Source organism: Eptesicus fuscus, chromosome 5, assembly GCF_027574615.1.
Source record: "Eptesicus fuscus isolate TK198812 chromosome 5, DD_ASM_mEF_20220401, whole genome shotgun sequence".
NCBI lineage: Eukaryota > Metazoa > Chordata > Mammalia > Chiroptera > Vespertilionidae > Eptesicus > Eptesicus fuscus.
In genome coordinates, this window is record NC_072477.1 from 63727151 (window position 1) to 63750557 (window position 23407).

At 44.2% G+C, this 23407-nt stretch overlaps 1 protein-coding gene and 1 pseudogene across 1 annotated transcript in view; one reads left to right on the plus strand and one right to left on the minus strand.

Moving 5' to 3' along the window:
- PPIP5K1 (diphosphoinositol pentakisphosphate kinase 1) overlaps positions 1 to 23407 on the plus strand; it is a 37740-nt gene continuing 14333 nt past the window's right edge. Inside the window, exons 1-27 of the mRNA XM_028147598.2 lie at positions 1 to 92; positions 363 to 540; positions 1207 to 1402; positions 1837 to 1927; positions 2158 to 2243; positions 2577 to 2731; positions 2846 to 2947; positions 3403 to 3564; positions 3681 to 3802; positions 4882 to 4983; positions 5223 to 5309; positions 5427 to 5502; positions 5646 to 5755; positions 5842 to 5924; positions 6093 to 6224; positions 6396 to 6517; positions 6891 to 7073; positions 9903 to 10044; positions 10224 to 10447; positions 10803 to 10930; positions 11151 to 11265; positions 11456 to 11563; positions 12212 to 12328; positions 12482 to 12646; positions 15412 to 15502; positions 18286 to 18411; positions 19113 to 19175. Of these exons, the coding sequence (XP_028003399.2) occupies positions 391 to 540; positions 1207 to 1402; positions 1837 to 1927; positions 2158 to 2243; positions 2577 to 2731; positions 2846 to 2947; positions 3403 to 3564; positions 3681 to 3802; positions 4882 to 4983; positions 5223 to 5309; positions 5427 to 5502; positions 5646 to 5755; positions 5842 to 5924; positions 6093 to 6224; positions 6396 to 6517; positions 6891 to 7073; positions 9903 to 10044; positions 10224 to 10447; positions 10803 to 10930; positions 11151 to 11265; positions 11456 to 11563; positions 12212 to 12328; positions 12482 to 12646; positions 15412 to 15502; positions 18286 to 18411; positions 19113 to 19175 (3238 nt within the window). The 5' untranslated portion in view covers positions 1 to 92; positions 363 to 390. The remainder of the gene's footprint in view (positions 93 to 362; positions 541 to 1206; positions 1403 to 1836; positions 1928 to 2157; positions 2244 to 2576; positions 2732 to 2845; positions 2948 to 3402; positions 3565 to 3680; positions 3803 to 4881; positions 4984 to 5222; positions 5310 to 5426; positions 5503 to 5645; positions 5756 to 5841; positions 5925 to 6092; positions 6225 to 6395; positions 6518 to 6890; positions 7074 to 9902; positions 10045 to 10223; positions 10448 to 10802; positions 10931 to 11150; positions 11266 to 11455; positions 11564 to 12211; positions 12329 to 12481; positions 12647 to 15411; positions 15503 to 18285; positions 18412 to 19112; positions 19176 to 23407) is intronic.
- On the minus strand, positions 20548 to 20825 carry LOC114232001 (small nuclear ribonucleoprotein E-like; annotated as a pseudogene).

Here is a 23407-nt window from a genome sequence, read left to right on the forward strand (position 1 = left end):
GACAGTAACCTTCCACGAGGAACTGCCTTTCCCATTTGCTACTAGAGTTAACGGGTGTTTCCTGCTGGCAGAATCAGGGACATGACAGCACTGTAAGGGTTAATCTGCTGATCCTCTAATCAATCTCACAGCTGGAGGTGGGGTGAGCAGAAAAGGGAGACTTTGCTTTTCTGTTATGGATCTCTAGTCATTTCAAGTCTTAGCCCATGTGCTTTCTTTCCTGTTGATCCTTTTTACCATAGCTTCCTTTGTTTCCCCTAATTCCCGAGTTGTTTCCTCTTGTTTCCTCATTCCCCATCCCATACCCCTACCTACTGTCGTAGGGCTTGGATTCCGAGCTAATGGGATACTCTCCACTGCAGAGCGGGATGAGTGGGTGCTCCGGCGGGGATGTGGTCATTTCGGACCAGTGAGAGCGGGAGTGCTACAGCCCACTTCTTCCTTGGAGCTGGAGATGAGGGGCTGGGCACCCGTCATCGAATAGGCATGAGGACAGAAGACAGTGACAGCGAGCTCCTTGAGGATGAGGAGGATGAAATGGTAAGACTAGAGAAAAGGATGTGATTTGGTATTGGGACCCCTTGTTATAAAGAATTGAAATTCCGTTTGGATGGAGACACCTTGCTATTCTTTCCAAATGCAGAGACTCCCTCTCATAAACAGGCCCTCTCCTGGTTAAGAGGAGGAGGAGTGGAGAATGGTTGGATTGCCTCCCTTTGAAGCCCCTCCCTGTTTTCTCAGGGTTACTGGTTCTCTGGCTCTTCTGCCTAAGCGCACATTTCCTATATGGAAAGGCTATTCTGTAAGCAGTAGGAATCCCTACAGGCACCCCACTCTAAGATGGAAGTTAGGAGACAACTGTTACTCCCTGGGTCCAAAGTCCTGGCAAGAAACTCTGTGCCCTAAGGCAGTGGTCGGCAAACTCATTAGACAACAGAGCCAAATATCAACGGTACAACGATTGAAAATTCTTTTGAGAGCCAAATTTTTTAAACTTAAACTTTTCTTCTAATGCCACTTCTTCAAAATAGACTCGCCCAGGGCGTGGTATTTTGTGGAAGAGCCACACTCAAGGGGCCAAAGCCGCAGGTGGCTCGAGAGCCGCAGTTTGCCGACCACGGCCCTAAGGCGGTGGGACAGTGTTCCCTGATAGGGAGGGTCCAGGTGGGAGGTTCCTGAGTTCCTGACAGCACTTCCTCTCTGTAGCCTCCTGAGCCTCAGATCATTGTTGGCATCTGTGCCATGACGAAGAAATCCAAGTCCAAGCCAATGACCCAAATCCTAGAGAGACTCTGCAGATTTGACTACCTGACTGTTATTATCCTGGGAGAAGATGTGATCCTCAATGAACCTGTGGAAAACTGGCCATCCTGCCACTGCCTCATTTCTTTCCACTCCAAAGGTTAGGGTCTGTGAAGGAAATGGGAAGGAATGGTGTTGGGAATGTTGGACTGGGAAATGAAGTTCTTACTGTCAGTCAGTAAAGAAGCCTTCAGTTCTTCCTGACACACCAGAGAGCAGTGCAAAGGGGTTTGTTTTTCCTACATGTTTGGGGAGTTGCTGCAGGTAGTGTAAAGCCCATATATGAACCTTAGGACAGCTCTACAGCTCTTAGGATCTCGAGGGACCCTAAAAATAATTTCTTTTTTATTTTTTTCCTGATGGATACTCTAGATTTGGGAAGTTGGGCAGAGGATAAGAGATGGAATGGATGGGTAGGGGAGCTCAATGGCAAATAATAGCTTTAATATGTCTATTTCTCTTGCCTTTTTTTTTTTTCCACTCTGTCTCTTTTACTTCCTTTCTTTTGGTCTCTACTTCCTTTCTCCATCCCAGGCTTTCCTCTGGACAAAGCTGTTGCTTACTCCAAGCTTCGAAACCCCTTTCTTATCAATGACCTGGCTATGCAGTATTACATCCAGGATAGGTATAGCCTTCTATTAACTGGTGGGTGGGTGGAATGGCCCTGAGATCATGCCTGTTTAGAGAACCCACTCTGGGAGGGGCAGAGTCAAACAAACATGCTTAATTTTTGTACCATACCCTCTTGAGTTCTACATCCTGACAATTCCCAGTTCTTAAGCATATGAAATCCCTAGCCCTTCCCCATAGTAACCATCCCCACCTCTCCCAGCTAATTTATTCCGGGGGTGACAGGAGGGAGGTGTACCGGATCCTGCAGGAGGAGGGTATTGATCTGCCTCGATATGCTGTGCTCAACCGTGACCCTGCCAGGCCTGAGGGTGAGTACCTGGTCTTGTCCAGTCCTGCCCTGCCTTGCTTTCTGTGACTTAGCCCAGTTCTCCATCCTCCATCCTATGTACCACCCATCTGAGTGGAGCTTTGGTTATTAGATTATGGGTAGAGTTAGAGCCATGGGTCTTTGGACTTAGCCTTAGACCTCTTCTATAGATACTATTATGTCTATATACCATATACCGTAGATGTTACCACCTTTATTACTAAGATATGATCATAGAAACTTGAGGGTTGTAAGGATGAAAACTTGAAGAAAAAGGAGTTGGAAGTATTCTACAATTCTAGGCCCTAGGAATGACCGCATACCTACTTTTCAGAGTGCAACCTAATAGAAGGTGAAGACCAGGTAGAGGTAAACGGAGCTGTCTTTCCCAAGCCCTTTGTGGAGAAGCCCGTGAGTGCCGAGGACCACAATGTTTACATCTACTACCCCAGCTCAGCGGGAGGAGGAAGCCAGCGCCTCTTTCGTAAGGTATGGGGGAATCAGAGCAGTTGAAGGACAAGAACGAGGTTGTGGGGAGGGGAGCTGGAGGATTTGGGGACAAAGTAGAGGCAACATTCTTTTTTCTTCTTTTTCCTTCCAAAGATCGGCAGCCGAAGCAGCGTTTATTCTCCTGAGAGCAGCGTCCGAAAGACAGGGTCATACATCTATGAGGAGTTTATGCCAACAGATGGCACAGATGTCAAGGTTATGGTGGATATAGGGGTTTAAGAGGTTATAAATGTCTAGGTGGGATGGGGGCTTGGGGAGCAAGTGGAAGCATGTGGAAGGTGTCATAGAAAATAAAGGGTGAATGTGAGTGGCTTTCATATTCAGGTGAAGATAACAAGTGGTGGAAGTAGATATTTAAATTGTTACTATCATAGCAAGGGCAAGGGTGACATGGAAGATGATATAAAATTAGTAAATTATTTCTTAATAAGGATGATAGTGCTAGAATCCCTAGGAGAAACTTGCATAATAATACTTCAGTAGGGCTCAGTAAGAAAAGTGTCAGTTTCCTTGTTCTTAATACTTAGGGTGTATTTTTGTTTTGTTTTTGGTTTTTTACTCTGAAACTAGCGTACAGACCTAGTGCTCATATTGTCTTCTCATATACAGGGTGCGCTGTGGGCATACTCAGTGATGCTATGTACCTGCAGGTATATACCGTGGGGCCAGACTATGCCCATGCTGAAGCCAGAAAATCTCCAGCTTTGGATGGGAAAGTCGAACGAGACAGTGAAGGAAAAGAGATTCGCTATCCAGTCATGCTGACTGCCATGGAAAAGCTGGTGGCCAGGAAAGTCTGTGTAGCTTTTAAGGTAAAGGCTTATGGGGGTGAGGGCTGCTGTGTAATGAAGGAGACAGATAGGAGCAGGGATCTGGGAGGGAAAAATGGCTTCATTGTTCTCATCTTGCCTCTTTGCTCTGCATGCAGCAAACAGTGTGTGGTTTTGACCTTCTTCGTGCCAATGGTCATTCCTTTGTATGTGATGTCAATGGCTTCAGTTTTGTCAAGAATTCGATGAAATACTACGATGATTGTGCCAAGATTCTGGGGTAAGGGACACAGTGGTTTGGGTTGGGAAGAATGAGCATAGAGAAGAGAGTTAAAAAGCTTTTACTTTAATTTAAATATTATAAAAATGCTTTCAAAAGGAAAATAGAAAAAGGGCTCCTCAGCCCTCTTGCTTTCCCAACACTGTGCTGCCCAGAGGTAATGACTGTTAACAGTCTTAGGCATAATAGGATGTGTTTTTCTGCCATGTGTAAACAAATTATATTTATTGTATTAAATGTAATCATATTGTAATACTGTTTACAACTTGACTTTTAAAAAATTCATCACATAATATTTAAAACATTTAAAAATGTTTAAGAAATGATGAATATGGTAAGTTTCCATGTATTCACCATTGAGCTTAAGAAGTAAAATATTGCCCTAGCCAGTTTGGCTCAGTAGATAGAGCGTCGGCCTGTGGACTGAAGGGTTCCAGGTTCGATTCCGGCCAAGGGCACATGCCTGGGTTGCGGGCTCAATCCCCAGTAGGGGGCGTGCAGGAGGCAGCTGATCAATGATTCTCTCCCATCATTGATGTTTCTTTCTCTCTCTTTCCCTCTCCCTTCCTCTCTAAAATCAATAAAAATAATTTTTTAAAAAAGTAAAATATTGCCTGGTCACTGTGGCTCAGTGGTTGAATGTCATCGGCCCATGAACCAGGAGGTCATGGTTCGATCACCAATCAGGGCACATGCCCCATTTGCAGGCTCCATCCCCAGTAGAGGTCATGCAGGAAGCAGCTGATCAATGTTTCTCTTTCATCTATGTTTCTATCTTTTTATCTCCATCCCTTACACTCTATAAAATCAATAAAAATGTATTTAAAAATAAAATAAAATATTAAGGATATCATTGAGGTCCCTCCATACCCCTCACTAATTATATTCCTTCTTCCCATCCAAAGGTATTTTGTGTTTGTTAATCTCATACATGTATTAATATTTCTATTACAAATATGTGGAGGGTTTGCATGCTTTTAGACTATTAATGTATTTTTCTACAATGTGCTAGCTTTTGTGAGCTTCATTCCTATGTGTAGTTCTGGTTCATTAATTTTCACACATGTTTCTCCTTCTAGGAACACCATAATGCGAGAACTTGCCCCACAGTTCCAGATCCCATGGTCCATCCCCACAGAGGCAGAGGACATTCCCATTGTCCCTACCACATCTGGCACTATGTGAGCAAAAGTGAAAAATCTGGAATAACCTACTTACGGCACCTAAGTCAGATCAGTAGTTACTTCCCTGACCCTGTGCATTCTGACTAGGTCTCTTCTAGGAAGTTTTCTTAACCTAACCTATATTCCTTACAGCAGACAGTTTTCCTCTGTTCTTTAACATGTCAAGTAGGATGAAATGATGAGAGGTGGGGTGGGATGAGATGTGGGAGAGGCTCTAAAAACATTCCCTATCTTAGGATGGAACTTCGTTGTGTCATTGCAATTATTCGTCATGGGGATCGTACCCCCAAGCAGAAGATGAAGATGGAAGTGACACACCCAAGGTAGAAAGAGTGCCCTGATTTAGACAAATAGACTTTTGTGAGGGAAATGGGGGTGGGGCAGCTCCCAGAGGCTTTGACTGTCTCACCCCATATTGAAGCTTCTCCTTATTCCTTCAGGTTTTTTAGTCTGTTTGAAAAGCATGGTGGTTACAAGACAGGGAAATTAAAACTAAAGCGGCCCGAACAGCTGCAGGTAAGATGGTGAATCTGGCTTGGAGGAGCAGTGCTTTGAGAAAGACAGAGGGTATGGGATTGGGGGCCTCTGTGAGAGACCAGGATGAAGGGTACCTGGCCAGCATGTGGTCTTCTGCACGGATACCCTTTTACTTCCTTCAGGAGGTGCTGGACATTGCAAGGCTGCTGTTGGCTGAACTGGAGAAAGAACCAGGTGGTGAGATCGAGGAGAAGACTGGGAAGCTAGAGCAGCTGAAGTCTGTGCTGGAGATGTGAGAAGGGGCATAGGAAAGGGAGCCTATTAACACTGAGAACTGGGGGCTGGAATAGAAACTCATGCTATGAGTTTATCCTGCAGGTATGGTCATTTCTCAGGCATCAACCGGAAGGTGCAGTTGACTTACTATCCTCATGGAGTGAAAGCTTCTAATGAGGGGCAAGGTAAGATATAATACCCCCTTTCCATTATCACTCAGATCTCTTGTTCTTGAACCCTTAGATGACTTCTACCACAGATTACCTTTCTGGGCTCTTCAAAAGACCTAACATTTAAATGTCCCCAGTGTTTTCCTCAAATCTAGGTCTATTTACTGCCTTTTATTCCAGCAGATCCACAGCAGGAGGCTGTGGCTCCATCTCTCTTGCTGGTACTAAAGTGGGGTGGAGAACTGACTCCCGCTGGTCGTGTTCAGGCTGAGGAGCTGGGGCGAGCTTTTCGCTGCATGTACCCTGGAGGACAGGGTAAGTGTTTTGGGGAATAAACACCTAGCAGGGCTGGGATAAAATGGTTAGAGGATAAGTTGGGGGAAATGAAGGATCTGAGGCAATGGGGAAATTAAAGGGGGAATAAGCATTCTTTCTTTCACGTGGGAATTTGTGGTATGCATTCCTGGTCCTTCCCTTTGCCTTCAGGTGACTATGCTGGCTTCCCTGGCTGTGGGCTGCTTCGGCTTCATAGCACTTTCCGCCATGATCTCAAGATCTATGCATCTGATGAGGGCCGTGTCCAGATGACTGCCGCTGCCTTTGCCAAGGTGCACCTCACAGTTCTCCCACAGTCCCAGCTTCCTTTAGGTAGAGAAGCAGAGAGTTTGGAGAACTAGTTGGGAAATTTAGGGTGTTTGTGTGCTGACTCAGAAGTTTCTTCTTGTTCCAACCCCATTCTGTACTACTGAGAGTGCGCTGAGAATAATTAATGAGGATAGGCTCCTTGACCTATACCTCAGTTCGCCTAGCCCAGTGGTCGGCAAACTCATTAGTCAACAGAGCGGCAAACCGTGGCTCGTGAGCCGCAATTTGCCGACCACTGTCCTAGCCAGATCTCATTTGACCTCTCAGACCATCTAGGCCTAGGGGGACTATGCTAGACTGTAAGGAAAGCTAATAGACTTTGTGCTTCCTCTCCAGGGCCTTTTGGCTCTAGAAGGGGAGCTGACACCCATTTTGGTACAAATGGTGAAGAGTGCCAACATGAATGGTCTCCTGGACAGTGATGGTGATTCCTTGAGCAGCTGCCAGCACCGAGTGAAGGCTCAACTTCACCATATTTTGCAGCGGGATGCACCCTTTGGCTCTGAGGATTATGATCAGGTCAGGCTCTCTATCTTTCTGCCCCAATCCCAAATTTTTAGAATTCTAAAAAATAGTGAACAATAATTGTACTTACCATGTGCCAGGTACTGTTGTACGTACTTTCCATACATTATCTCATTTAATCCTTACCCTTTGAGATAAGTATGGGTCCACATTCTCAGAAATCAAAAGAATTTTTATACGTTTGGCACCAAGATTCATTTGGCAGCAAAACTTGACATGATTATTATTTATAATCCCTATTTATCCCATTTAGTGTAAATAGTCATATATTTTGCTGCATAAGTGTATTTGATTATGCCCTATGCCCTGCTGGAAGTATTATATAACATATAGCATATGCACTGTATTAACTTCCTAAAGTTTGAATATTTCTCAATTTCAAACACAGCTGGTCCCAAGGATTTTTGAATGAAAGAATGTTTTAATTATTTATTGCTGCATAAAAAACTGTCCCAAAACTCAGTAACTTAAAACAACCACTATTTCATTTTCTTACAGTTTTAGGCTCAACTAGTCTTGCTTGGGGTTTCTCCTAAAATTTCCCAGATGTTATCCAGATATTGGAGCTGAATCATCTGGAGGCTCGACTAGGATGCTGGGATGGCTGAGCTCTCTTTCTCTTTTTATGCTCTCCCAGTGGTCTCAGGGCCTCTCCTCTTCATATGGTTTCTCTAGCATGATAGCCAGACTTCTTTTAAAAATATATATACATACATATATATACATATACACACATACACATATATACATATATATATATTATATATATATATATACATATGTATATTTATATATATTGATTTCTGAGAGGAAGGGAGAGGGAGAGAGAGAGATAGAAACATCAATGACAAGAGAGAATCATTGATTGGCTGCCTCCTGCACACCCCCCTACTGGGGATTGAGCCCACAACCTAGGCATGTGTCCTGACTGGAAATTGAACTGCTTCATAGGTCAATGCTCAACCACTGAGCCATACCAGCTGGGCCAGCCTTCTTAAATGGTAGTTTAGGACTCCCCCAAAGCAGAAGCTTCCAAGCTTTTTTAAACTGTAGGCCCAGAATTAGCCAAACATAACTTTGATATCTTTTATTGGTCAAACAGTCACAGGGTCAGCCTAAATCCAAGGGAAGGGGAAATTGACAAAGAATTAATGACCATCTTTAATCCACCATAAGAACTGTGGACCTATACTACTTTTTCCTCATTTTACAGATGAGGAAATCTAGGCGCAGAAGAATCCAAGCAACCTTTCAAGGTCACCCAATTAGTATGAACCCAAGGAGTCTAACTCAAGAGCTCAGGATATTAGCCACTTCAGTATACTGCTTCACAGTATTAATCACAGTGGATGCCATTACACAATGTCATCCTTCTTCATGTGTATCCAGGCCACTTTTGACTGAGGAACATATGCCAGACAATGCTTTTCCACCATCCTACCACTGAAAATTCCTCATTTCTGATAGATTCTTTTAAAATTTTTTATTTCTTTAAATTATAGTGCGACTTTAGCCATTTCTTAGGTGTATAGTTCAGTGGCATTAAGTACGTTCACACTGTTGTGTAACCATTCCTTATAGATTCTTAAGTGAGCTAAGTAGCTGAGCACATTGCTTTTTCTGTGTTCTTCTCTGAGCAGGACTTAATAAGAGCAGGACCTTGCTCCTTTATTTTCTAACCCATTGCTCAATGTCAAATCCAAAAAAATGAAACCACCTTTCCTATCTCCCTTTCTTCTTTTTGTTAGCAAGAATGGAACTCATAAGGACCTAGGTAGAATGTATACAGTCTGCCCACGTCCACTTACCCTCTCCCCATTCTTCATTGACTGTTACTATCCTAAAAGCTTGAGTTGGAACCTGGTAGAGGCAGCACCTCTACTCTGGGTTCAAGCTGTCATCTTGTTTAGAGGAATCCTATCTAATAAAAGCCAAACGGCAGAACGACCACACTGATAACCAGGGGGCAGACACTCAATGCAGGAGCTTCCCCCAGCCCGCAGGCCCCAGGGTGCCAGCAGGGGAGCCCCCAATCGCTCCGCCGGTCGCCTCCCGGCGGCAGCAGGGGACGGAGCCAGCAAGCAGGCGGCGCCAGGTGGCCAAGGTGGGTGCCAGCCGGGGGCCCCCCTGATTGCCCCACTGATTGGCCCTGATCTCCGGCCAGGCCCAGGGACCCAACCCATGCATGAATTTTGTGCATCGGCCCTCTAGTGAGATATTATCTTTATTACCCACTCATGAAAACATTCTGTGAAGATTTTGAGGATTTGGGTTTCATCTTTATTCCCCAGCATTTTCCATGTGTTTTTTCAGAACCCCCAAGAAAAGAACCTAGGTCTATTTTATTTCCTCTGGACTCCAAGACTTTTAAGATCAACCCTTCATAAATGACTATGTGAAAGAGCAGTTCCCTCATCTGAAGGCCCTAGAATACCTGGTATGCCCAGTAGCTTAAGAGTGCTCATTGGAGTGATTCAACAAACAGATATTATTTTCAGGCAATCTCTGTCACAAGCTCACAGGAATCTGGGCAAATTGGCACTTAGCCTAGCTTACTTTTCTTTTCTTTTTTTTTTTTAAATATATTTTATTGATTTTTTACAGAGAGGAAGAGAGAGGGATAGAGAGTTAGAAACATCGATGAGAGAGAAACATTGATCAGCTGCCTCTTGCACACCCCCTACTGGGGATGTGCCCGCAACCAAGGTACATGCCCTTGACCGGAATCGAACCTGGGACCCTTGAGTCCGCAGGCCGACGCTCTATCCACTGAGCCAAACCGGTTTCGGCCTAGCTTACTTTTCATCTCTCTATTCCCCACAGCTGGCTCCAACTGGAAGCACTTCCCTACTCAACTCCATGGCTGTCATTCAGAATCCTGTAAAGGTCTGTGATCAGGTATTTGCCCTGATTGAAAACCTTACTCACCAGATCCAGGAACGGATGCAGGACCCCAAATCTGTAGGTGGGTATGAATACTTTCTTCCCTTCAAGGTTTTAGGTATGGATGGGTTCCTCAGATACTCCTGTGTCCTCTCTCCTAAATGACAAGACATCCTCATCTCTCTAGTTCTGCTTCAGATTTGTTAGGATCTTTTGTTAGAGGTAAGTCTTGGCTTCTCTGACTGTCCGTCTTCCTTCCAGACGTGCAACTCTACCACAGTGAGACACTAGAGCTAATGCTACAGCGTTGGAGCAAGCTGGAGCGTGACTTTCGACAGAAGAGTGGACGCTATGATATCAGTAAGATCCCTGACATCTATGACTGTGTCAAGTATGATGTGCAGCACAATGCGAGTCTGGGACTTCAAGGCACAGCAGAGTTGCTACGTCTCTCTAAGGCATTGGCTGATGTGGTCATTCCCCAGGTGTGTCTCATAGAAGGGGTCTAACCTGGGGATAGGGGCATTGGGTAGGAAAGGAGAGAAAAGGTAGAAAGGAAGGGGTGGTATCGGAACCAGAGGAAGGAAACTTAGAGAAGGAATTAAGCTCACAGGAATCTGGGCAATTGGCAGATTGAGTTGCTACAATTCTCAGGGTCTACTCTGGCTCTGAGTAAGAATAACAGACTAACTGAGGAGAAACCTGGAGAGGGGGAATATGGTGGATATGAAAGAAACCCTAGACCTGAGGTGAAGACAAGCATGATCTTGAGCTTGAGAATATGAGGCAAGAGGAAGACAGGATTCATTGAGGTACTTATTCCTGGCCTATGGCCCCTAGGAGTACGGGATCAGTCGGGAGGAGAAACTGGAAATTGCCGTGGGCTTCTGTCTTCCACTGTTGCGGAAGATACTACTTGACCTGCAGAGAACCCACGAGGATGAGTCTGTCAACAAGCTGCATCCCCTGTGAGGGAGGGCTGGGAGGGGTTCTGGATGGAGGGAGGGGCATGTCAGGGGAGCCATTAGGGGAATCCAGACTGGGACAGCTTGGGGAACTAAGAATAGAAGGAAGGGATACTGGGATGGAAAGGAGAGAAGAAGTCTTTGAGGGGGAGGAGGAAGTTTGTGGAGGGGTGGGAAGATTCCGGATTATTCGATGGTGTGAGTGACTTAGCTATTACCTCAGGTATTCCCGAGGAGTGCTCTCCCCAGGCCGCCACGTTCGAACACGTCTCTATTTCACCAGTGAAAGCCATGTCCACTCCCTGCTCAATGTCTTCCGTTACGGGGGACTTCTTGATGTAAGGATCTTTCTTCTTCTTTCAGCCTATGAACTTCTTTTTTCAGCATTCTTTTACTCTCCTCCTCATGTTTTTTTTTTTTTGTTGTTATTTATTTTTTCCCTGCAAGCTTTCTCTGTTCTCCTTGTCCCCCTGCCCATCCCCAGACTCCCTTGGCAAGCATTGCCTTACTTCTTCTTGTGTTCGGTAGGAAACCAAGGATGCACAATGGCAGCGAGCTTTGGCTTACCTTAGTGCCATCTCGGAGCTCAACTACATGACCCAGATTGTCATCATGCTCTATGAGGACAACACACAGGTGAGGAGCTAACGGGATGGGATGAGGACAGGGCCCCTTCTTTCTCCTCCATCCTCTTTTAGGAAAAAACTTTTTTAGCCTTAGAATTGGTCGAATCCATCCAGGTGTGGCACCTAGGTACAGCATGACACAGAGCATCTAGAGGTTCCTACTGGAAAAGAAAAGGTATTTTGGGATGTTGTTGAGCCAGAGAGATACCACAGAACATAGCTCTGGTATTAGGGAGGGTATGGAATTTGGGACATGTTATAATGATTCTTTTTTTTTTTTTTCCTCAAAAATCGTCAAATATATACCTTCTTCATCTGGCTGCACAAAGATATCTTTAAATGTCCTGCTATATGCACTGCAGCAAAGCTGAATTATTGTGGGAGATGGATTGGGAGAGTTGTAGAAGTGGAAGTTGGAAAGTCATGCCAAGCGGTTAATCTCAAACAGTAGAAGTGAGGGAATGAGGATCCTGTAGGTAACTCTGGACTATAGCTAAAGGAAAGCTCTAATAAACCAGCTCCAGAGTGAAGTAAGACACTGAAACCTCAGCCCTGGGAGGATATATTCTCCTGAGTTCCTCTCTGTTGTCCCTGCCTTGGTCTTCCACCACCATATCCAGCTCCTCCAACTGCCCTTTCATTTGGTGATGCCCCATAGGATCCCTTATCAGAGGAACGATTCCATGTGGAGCTGCACTTCAGCCCTGGAGTGAAAGGTGTCGAGGAAGAAGGCAGTGCACCAACTGGCTATGGATTCCGTCCAGCCTCTTCTGAGGTGGGTCAAGAGTGCTGGGATTTGGGACTGGAGGATTTAGGAACCAAGTGGTTGGGAAACTTGGAAACAGTACAGTGAAGTAAAAGGTTTGGGAAGTCTGAGATCAGGAGCCTGGAAGCCATTAATATGTCTCCTGTGCCTGTTGTTGCATAGAATGAGGAGATGAAAACTGACCAGGGCAGCATGGAGAACCTGTGCCCAAGGAAGGCATCAGATGAGCCAGACCGTGCATTGCAGACTTCACCCCAGCCCTCTGAGGGTCCTGGCCTCCCAAGGAGATCACCCCTCATTCGTAACCGAAAAGCTGGCTCCATGGAGGTAATGGGAGGGGCTTGGGAGAAAGAAGTGGTGAAGTGCTTATAGGACAATATCCATGAATCCTCTGAATCCCCTTGAGGGATGATTCTTGGGACCTTAAGCAGAGTCCTCCTACCCCTGATGGATATGTTTTACTTAATCTCTTTTTCAAAGCCAGTCTCCCAATAATGCTCCTTTAAACTGGTTACTACTTCTGAGGATAAAGAGATGCCAGTGAGAGGTGCCTGAGAGAGAAGGATTTTAAGAGATGAGCATGAGGAGGAGGCCTCTGGATGAAGTTAAAAAGGCATTCTTTAGAAGGAAATCTAGTAGAAACAGTATGAACTCTGGTCTAAAATTGCAGTCCAATACTTAGAAGCTGTGTGACCATCGACAATTAACTTCTCCAAGCCTCAACTTTTTTCATCTATAAAGTATAAGTAATATCCACCATATAGACGTTCAGTAAATAGTACTTACTATGATAACAATGCAATTGACATTAAAGGCTAGACCCTCTCCATCTCTTTTTTGCCTTGGGTAAAAATTATAGCTCAACAGGAGCAAATATGTGGTACTTTAAATTAATCCTTTTAGTCCGGCCGGTGTGGCTCAGTTCGTTGAGCATCAGCCCATGAACCAGGAACTCACTGTCCAATTCCTGATTAGAACACATGCCCGATTGCAGGGTTGATCCCTAGTAGGGGGCATGCAGGAAGCAGCCACTGGTGTTTCTCTCTCATTGATGTTTCTTCTATCTATCTCTCCCTCTCCCTTCCTCTCTCTGAAATCAGTAAAACATATTTTAAAAAAAATTAATCCCTATAGGATCATCTATACTCTCATACTAGAAAGGGAATCAGGTCTGAAAGTCTGTGTTCCCCTTGTTCTAATGAGCAGGCTTATGGCCATGGGCCGGTGTTCCGCTATTCTTGGAGTTTGTCTCTAGTCCTGGTTCTAGTTCTGTAGCCTAGAGGAAGGAACTGTTGTAAATCTCATATGTATCTAGCTAACCTTTCTGGGGTTTTGGTCTGTTTCTCATGGAAAGATTCTTTTCCTTTTTGGCCCTGTCACACTCTTTTTGACTCCATAATTTACCCGGGTCTCAGGGACTCTGACTGTCTGATTTGAGTCCTGTTTTGATAGATGAATCTGTTCACCTGTCTGTGTGCCAGCTCTGTCTTAAAGGAATTGGTCTTTCCATTTTAGGGATATCTCAGAAGAATCCATAACTAGCTTACGTAGGTTCAGCAAGAGATTTACAGTTAAGATTTTGGAGAAACCTGAGAAGACAAACTAGTCTGTGTTCTGGACTCATCCTCTTCTTCCTGAAGATTTTAAAGTGGATTTGAAGTTGTGAATATTCAGTTTCTTTGGGTGGGGTATGCATCGTTTTCTCTCAGAGGTGTAAGGTAACTTAGTATCCACAGCACACGAGTACCCTTCAGATTCATGTGGATAGACCAAATGGGTAGAATGACATAATCTTTCATCAACAAACTGCTCCTCCACCTCAAAGTCTCCCCAGTCACACAGTCTGCAGTGTCTCTGGCACTGCTGTACTTCACCCCCTTTTCCTTCTGGGTTAAGCGGTTAAGAGACACAGGAAAGGCAGAGCCCTCCGTGGATCACTTCTCAGATTTAATGCGATTGACATTTCCTTCAGGCCTATAGGAAGATTCCTGTTGTGATCACTTTTCTTTCTTTCAATTATCAGTGTAGCTTATCCGGGATAATGGTTGCCCAAAATGTGCTGCTTCGATTTGCAAGAAAATCTTCTGTCTTCTCCTTGGTCACACAGCCTTTTAATATTAATATATCCTCTCCTTGTTCTATATTATCCCTATCAATTACAAACACCCCCCCATCCCTTCTTTTCCTCTTGTTTTGGACTATTTTAGAATACCAAATCTGTGACCTTCATTTTCTCCAGCCCTATAATTAGGTCTGCCCAATAGGCACTGGGGCTTTTGGGAGCCTGGGGGTTAAAGGAGCCTTGACCGGCTTTCCACCCGGTCTGATTTCAGGTCATGAACATGCAGTGCACAGGGAACCTGGACCTGATCCCCTTGCGGGGACGGCGCCGCAGGAGGTCAGGAGACCTCCCCCGGCCTTCCCCAGCCATCAGCCTACAGCCCCGGGCTGTGTCCACCACTCACCTGGCGTCCTGCACACAGGTGTTCCTCCCTACTTCACCTTCCTTTTCTGCTCTGTCTTTGCCTTTTGGGATTTAGGGATTCAGAACACTGTTGGGGTTGGGGTGGGTATATGTATGTGGGGGGTTGTATGATTGGACCCTTGTGGGATTTTTAGAAATCAGTTTCATGTCTCTAAAAGTGGAGGGGCGGGCTTCTTGGTTCAGATAAGAGACTGAGTAGTTTCCATAGCCACAGCTGTTTTGTGGAAAGAAGAGAGGGCCAGACTTTATTTCTTATGGTAGCTGAGCTATTGTCATTGGCTTGCTGAGTCCTGCAGAGAGATAGATAATATTAAGGAACCCTGCTCTGCTGAGAACTGAGAATGGTTGAATAATGATTTCTCAGATTTGGGATGGGAGGGCTAGGGGCACAGGCATCTTGGAAATAGACGTGCCTTCTAGAATAGAAGGATTCTCTGGACAGTTTCCTTTTGCTCTGCAAACTACACTGTTTCCTTTTCTTCTTCCTCCTTAAAATAATCCTTTGGTTCTTCCAAACTTTCTGACATTGCTTCGCTTTGTAGGAACAGGAATTCAGGATCTGATGAGTTTAAGTGGCAAATGGTAACATAGAGTCCTTTTTCTCCAGGTGCTTTCTGAGACTTCATCTTCCAGGCCTGGTGGCTACCGGCTCTTTTTGTCTTCACGGCCACCTACGGAGATGAAGCAGAGTGGCCTAGGTATGGTTTTCCAGCTTCTCTCACCTGTTGTTGGGAAAGGATGTCTGTCTGTTCTTCAGAGTTTTATTGTGGGAATTGGGGTCATCCAGTTAGTAGAATTGTCTGGTGGGGCTAGGGAGGATGAATTTGGAGAAGCCATATTTAGGTGTGCACTTCGATCCCAGATGACTATTTCCATTCCAGGAAGGTGTTTGTCTTCTGGTTTTCTATACCAATCCCCCTTTCTCTGGCTGAAGGGCATTTTCTGGCTTCTCCTCTCATTCCTTATCTGTCCCTCCAGTCTAGCCCAGACCTTAAGGGGCCATGGAGACTCTGAATCTTCAGAGTTATCAGAGACAGAGCTATAAATAGAGGTACTCATGAACCCTATAAGTGTCATATTCCTCACTTGGAGAATTTGTGCCATGTATTTCTTTGTGATCTATGTTTATTATATCCTTGCTCTGGCCTTCCTACCTCCATGCCCTCTCCATCATCTCTCCTAATCCTGTAATGTTTTTTCCTTCCTTCCTGAAAATTGAGGGACAAATCTGAGACTGGTATAGTGACAGAGGCTTCTCTCAGGACTTTGAGGGAATGTCTCTTGATTTTTTTTTTTTTGATTCCTGGAGAGGGGTGGAGAACATCATTCAACCTTTCCTCAGAACACAGACTGCAGGAAGGACCAAGCCTCAGAGGGTATTGTATTCTTTGGGAGTGGGGAGTGGTCCTTGGGAGGGGCTATCTTTGAACACAGTGCCTTGTGAACCAGTAACTAAACTGGCAGTTAGCGATAATTGTGTGGGGGATGGGCTTGGTCCCCTGGCTCTTTCTTTCTTATCCTGTATTCTCTCCATTTAGCTCCTTTGGTTTTTCGGTTACCTTTCTTTTTGGCAGCCAATTTCTTGGCCCCAAAACGGTCAGCATTTGGACAAGCAGAGAAAGATTTTGGTAACTTTCCAGGCTAATTTTATGGGAGTAGGTTGCCTTCTAGATTCCTGAAATGAGATAGATGGTTTGGGTCATGAAAAATAAATGACAGATGTATAGATCTGTGATACAGACTTCTCATCCCAGAAGTCCCAGTAAAGACTAGATTTCAGGTAGGCTTGAAAAGAGGATAGGTGTGTCTGGCGCAGTTAAGTGGAAGTGCCGTCATGAACAAGGCAGAGGTATCGACATGGTAATCGACAGATGGTGTTGGTAAGGTGGAGACTACCCTCTGAGATGATCCAAGGACTGAGCAGGACAGGATGGCAGGACTGCACCAGAAAATTATTTAGTAGAGGAAATAAAAAAGCTTCGGGTGGTTGGGGACAAAGCCAGCTAGTTTCAGCTTCTCTGGAGAAAAACAGACAATTTAGCAACAACCCTTATTACTTTCTGAAACCTCATTCTAGAGCCTGTTTGAGAACGAAAGGTAGAAGAAGTTGCTGCATAGAAGAGCAGTCCTGAATTCAAGGGTGGAGATTACCAGCTTTCTTAATTTCTGTGGTGACCCCAAAATTCTGGGACCCCTGAAACTATGGCCCCTGCTATTCATCTTCCTATGCATGTTAGGTTCTCAAGCCAAACCCAGGGTCTTGTCCAAGATGGATTTGGAAGTAGAGGGGCAAATGCCACAAACTTGGGTGTTAGTCTTGTCTCTTCCTTCCCACTCTGTCCTCATGGGCTATATATAGTAGGAGAAGGGACTACGAGTCCCAATACCACTCTTGATCAGATATTTGGGACAATGACTGACTTGATTTATTTGTTTCAGAGATTTTTCAAGTTATTTACTTCTCTGATTGGCAATAGAGTTCTCTTAGATTTCTTTGGACATCTGATTTTGAGCATAGGGCTTAAAAGACAAACTTTTGAGAGCAGGGAAAATCATCTTTTTTGTGGTTTTCTGCTCACTAGGCCTCCTTAGTAGGGTGCTCAGCACATAGGAGGCATACCATACATATAATCACCTGACATTTCACATGCCTTTCAATTTGTGTCCATCTTCACTTCAGAAACAACCTTTTTCTTCTTGATGAAAACAACTTTTTCCCCCCTAATTGAACACAGTTGTTCCTCGGAATCATGAGATCTGGATTCTAGTCCAGCTTAGCTCCTAACCAACTGTATGATCTTGAGCAAATGAGGTCCATTTTGAATCTCAGTGTCTTCATCTGTAAAATGAGAAGGTTGAACTGGATAATTTTTGGAGTCCCTTTCAGCTTTAAAAATTCAGTGAATCTCATACTTTCTTTCTTGGGAAAGGTAAAAAGGCCTAAACGGAGATAGAAGGGAGTGAATGTTAGATGAAAAACTTAGGAAAAATTGGAACTTATGAGAACTTGGGATTTGAGCTGAGTGCTCAATACTTAGTCTCTAGTTTCAATCAAAGTTCTTTACTTTTAAACCTATAAGGGATTAGATATCTGGGTTCTTTGAACCTTATATCCAGAGTAAGGAACATGGAATCAAATCTAGGGATATATAGAGTGATTGACTATTCTTTTAGCATTCCTAAGAGGTATATGGAAAGCATAGTCTACCTCTTTCAGTAGCTTTGAGTCCCCTAATATCACTAACCCTGCATTGTAGTGGTCCCTTGTATCAGCCATGTAGATCTTCAGGAGAATCCCTACTTTGCTTGCTCAGTATAGCTATGAAAGTAGTGAAAGCTGTTTGTGGCTATGTGTAGTAGCCACAAGATGGTGGTTCTGAATGGCTGTGTGTGTGTCTTGATGTTGTCGTGTGACATTGTGTGTACTTCTGTGTGGTAATTGCAGCTTTGCGTGGCTACTAATGCACTCCCGGCCTTGCAGGCTCACAGTGCACAGGGCTATTCAGCACCACAGTGCTGGGTGGCTCCTCCAGCGCCCCGAATCTTCAGGACTACGCCCGCAGCCATGGCAAAAAGCTACCACCTGCCAGTCTGAAGCATCGAGATGGTATGTGGGTGGGTTTGGGGGAGCAACTCTTTTCTTCATTTGTCCTCCAGCAAGGACACAGTTCAAGTACTATTCATGCTTAAGATGGCATTGATGCTGGCCTTATAACAAGTTTATTAGTTAATTATAGAGGGGAGAAGGAACCAAGGCCTCATGCACCTCCATTTGCACTCTCTCTCACCATACAAGTATTACTTATTTATGCTTATCCCTTCATAATCTCCCACATACAGCCCTGCTACATCAGTTTACTCCACCTCTGTATTCTTTCCTGGATTCTGGTATATAGGGGTAAGAACAAAGGAGGATGATCAGGAAGAATGTAGTGGAGCCTTGATTAAAATACTGGAAATCAGGGATGGGGAAGTTGCTTAGCAAAGGCTAGAAAGATGATATGGAAAGAGATTGGGGGAAGGGATGAAAGTTTCTACAGATATTTTATTTCTAAATGATGAAAAAGAGGACGTGGTGGTGAAATTAGAGTTGTTTGTAGGGCTGTATTGTGGTAGAGATGACACATGGATTCCTAAGGAGAGATACCAAAGGGAAAAATATTGAAATGTGGTAGTCAGGAATCTAAGGGTGGGGGTGGGAGCAGGTCATATACTAACTGTATAGAATAGAGTATATTACTGGCAAATTCCAGAGCAGAGGGTGGGGACAGGTGTGGGTATAATCCCCATGATGTCTTTTCTCCCCAGAGTTCTTGTTTGTCCCGGCCGTAAAACGATTTTCTGTGTCGTTTGCAAAGCATCCGACTAACGGTACGTTTGCTTCTGATTCAGTGTCATTCATCATTGCCATGTCACCTCCAGACACTTAACCTCTGAGTTCTGACACTGATTGTTCCTCTCCTACCACTGTGTCAACACCTTGCTGTCTCTGAATGAAACACTCACTAAGTGTCCCCCTTGGGACATGTCCCTTGTGTGACAAACCTTAGCCTTGGCTGCAGCCTGGCTGCCCTATCCCTGTAGCAACTCAGGGTATTACTTCCATGGTCACCATCATCACCACTGTGTCACTTTTTTCAGCAGCATCACCAGGACATTCAACCTCTCTCTTCCCCATCACATGACTGCTAGGCTTTGTACAAACATGATAATGGTTCCCCACCTTAAGAAGAAAATAGTATTTCCTATATAACCTTATTTCTTCTCTCCAGCCCCAACCCCAGAACTCAGCTTATATAATTTTTATCGTCCTATTTTTTTCTCCAACTCTTTCGTTGGAGTGGATCCTAGTTTGTTTCCCTCAGGAGCAATGCTGCAGTTCCCAGTTCCCGAACCTACCTGTAAGGACATTGGTCTGGAGTATATAGTTTCCCATCTCCACATTCCTGTGTCCTACCATTACGTGTACTTGGCGTGGTTCTTGTGCTCCTGACATCTGCTTTATGTTACTACTAACCGAGGGCCTGGGCTTAGAAAACAGGAGCCCAGGTTAATCTGGGGAAAAAGAGAAAAAGAAAGGAGTAGGAGATAGTAGGTAAAGGACAAAGAATTATACCTCGAGTTTTTACATGTGATTTCCATGTAGCCCTAGCCTACCTATGGCACTGCTGTCTCAAGCTTGAAGTGATGAGTTGAGTTGTCTACTGGGATTCTAGGGGAACTTAGGAATGAATAATAAAACAATATTTCAAGAATATTGAAGAACTGGGTCTACCCACACTAAGATGGGAGACCAAAAACTGAAAGGCTATGCTCTCTTTGTAGGGTATGACAGGAGAACCCCAGGACTTATTCCCTGTTTTATCTTTTATATCTTTTTTAATTTATTTTAGAGAGAGGGGAGGAGAGAGAGAGAGAAAGAGAAAGAGAGAAACATCAATGTGAGAGAGAAACATCAATTATTTGCCTCCCACATGTGCCCTGACCGGGATCAAACTCACAACCTGGGTATGTGCCTTGACCAGGAATTGAACCCACCACTTTTTGGTGTACCGGATGATGTTCCAACCAACTGAGCAATGTAAATTTTTTAATAAAAACAATTCTACGGCATTTATTGTCATCTGGCAATAATATATGGGTAATGAAAGCAATATTAATAAATGTTTAACTATACTCCCAACAAAGGACACCTACAAAACACAAATTGCTTCTCAACAATTTCTCACTTTGTTAGTCATTTCTAGTTGGAGACACTTTAGAGCAGAGTAATATCTCCTTTTAGCATGATCCGACCTAGTTGTTTTCTTGACTTTTTTTTTTTTTAGAATGAATCTCTTCTACATCATCTAATACGAGGTTCATATATTCACCAAAACCAATGATGCAGCCCTTTATCCACATAAACACTTGCTCAAAAAGCCGTACCTGAATCCGAGATCTGTTTTGCAAGTATCTGAAGATGAGGTTGATGGGCTGTACCATCACCTGCAGCTTTTGGCCCTGACCACGGTACGCCATGGTGGAAAGCTAACAAAGACCACACTAAGCCATGTGCTACCTCAGAAAGCTAAATCTGGAACCTATCCTTTATATCTTTAGTTTTTTGTGCAGTGTCTCTTGTCTTCAAGATAAATCTAGTTTTGTTATATATAGTTTTCTTCTGTCCAAACGCTAAGATTTTCTGAGGGAGGTAAACTTAGCCTGGCTTTCTGGCTGGAAAATCCTCCAGGTACTGATTCTCTCTGTTCCTCAGCCAGTGGCAGCTGCTAGATTTGACCCCGAGTGCCTCTACGGTACCCCCTGCCACCATGCATCTCCACTAGGCACTGCTGAAATCTCCCCAGCTTGACTAGCTTATACTTGTTATACCCCCACCCAAGCTCCCATTTGTGCCTGTGACAGGAGTTCTCTATTAAGAGTGGCATGGCTGGCCGAAACCGGTTTGGCTCAGTGGATAGAGCGTCGGCCTGTGGATTCAAGGGTCCCAGGTTCGATTCCGGTCAAGGGCATGTACCTTGGTTGCGGGCACATCCCCAGTAGGGGGTGTGCAAGAGGCAGCTGATCGATGTTTCTAACTCTCTATCCCTCTCTCTTCCTCTCTGTAAAAAATCAATAAAATATATTTAAAAAAAAAAAAAAAAAAAAGAGTGGCATGGCTGTACCTGAACATTTAGCTTCATGCTCTTCTGGCCTTCATGTGCCACAATCTTCTCCAGAGTAGAACCTCTGTACCAACCCCAACCTCACAGCCTGGGACTTGGACATGGAGACATGTTTCTTAGGGTACAGAATGTAGTACCAGGAACTTGGGCCCCTGAAATCAGAGTTAAATTATAGATCTCCTAATTCTTAGGCTCTAGCAGAAAAGATCCAAATTCACAAAGCAGATCCTCAAACCTATATACCTCTAATTCCCTGAAGCCTTGGTTAGCAGCCTCATCAGTTGAAAAAAAGAAGAATTAATTCTACCGAAAGGAGGAGAGGAAGAAAGTCCTGGAAAATTCAGGTATAGTGCAGGAGGACAAATTCAAGATCTCTTCCAACACCCTGCACAGTTTCTCAGGGGTCTTCTGGCCTTTGTTCTTCTTATACTTGAGCTTGGGGGCTGCAGTGCTTGAGAACCAGAATCTGGGATCTAACTCTTGGCAATAGGAGAAATTTAGACCTATTATATCTCTTGCTGAAAATTATCTAGATTTAATTTGGGCCTCTGGACAATATGAGAGCTCTACCCCATGGCCAAATCTTGCTTGACTGACTGAGCAATTACAGAGTGGATGTGCTGCCTGCAATTGCTTATGGCAGATTAGTCACAACATTGTGCCAGTCTACTGTCCCATCATGGCAACAAGTCTGGCTTTGAAATAACATCTAGAAAAACTGGGCCTGGCTTTAGAAGAGGGGCAAGGGAATGCTGTCTCCTTGCTTTGATGGGAGAACACCTCTCAGCCCTCATTGTCTCTGTTCCTGATAAGCTTTGGTCACATCCTGACTAGATCAAGTATACAAATATGACCCATTACTAAACTGCACACTGTACTCACCAAAGTAAACTAATGTTGGAAAAGAGACTGTGGCTCACTCTTATCCAGAATGTCAGAGTGTGCCAATTGTATTTGCCATTTATTTCCTAGGGACCCTCACAACTGTCTAACCATTGGTAAAGTTAGTGCTTGAATAGAGCTGAAAACTCTCCTGACATTCAAACTAAGGTCTCTGGAAACCATAGTTTCATGGGCTCACCCCATGTAACAAGTTCTGGTCTGGGAGTTCTGAGCAGTCATCCTCAGCTACTTTGATCCTACCGTTGCTGTACCAACATCCTGTCATCAGGTCTTAAGACCCTATATCTTTTCCCCAGGATCTTTTCCCTACTGTTCCTGGGGCTTCTACATGCCTTTCACTATCTTCAACCTTTTGCAGCTGAATCACATATATCCACAAAGTTTGCCAAGCATATAAAATAATAAATGGTTCAGGACTGAAGCTTTTCCACTGACCAGCTGAACAAAATGCAATTAGACTCACCAGCAGTAGGAAGAAAATATAAAATTATCTAACTTTTGGCTTCTATAATGGATACAGTATCTCCAAAGTCCTGAGATTTATGCAAACATTTTTGAGTCTATATATTTGAACAAGAGTAAAGGATGATTAGCCAGTAATAGCATTTTCACATATTGATTCTATATTTTAAATGCTCTGTTTTACATAGGCTTCCCTGCCAATCTCCTATGCTAGCTGTCTAACAATAGCCATATCTGTGGCTATCTTAGAGTCTGGTCCAGAGAGCCTGCCCTGAGCCCTTAGGAGCCTTTTTAGCTTCAAACTTTATCTTGATAACCCTATACCATTCTTGACCTTCTTCTCTGAATGACTTTGAATCTTTTTATCTCTACCCCAATCTCATAAATATATTAGACTGAGAAATGGGACCTATCTGGAGTTTGTCCCAAGAATGATCTGGGAGACTGGACCTCTAGACAGGGCTCCCACAGAACTTCAAAGCCAGCTTTCCCCCGTCCAGAATGATGTGACTTCTGTCTGCCACTGACTGAATTATGCTAATGAGAAAGGGAAGGGCCTTACTGTATGATGAG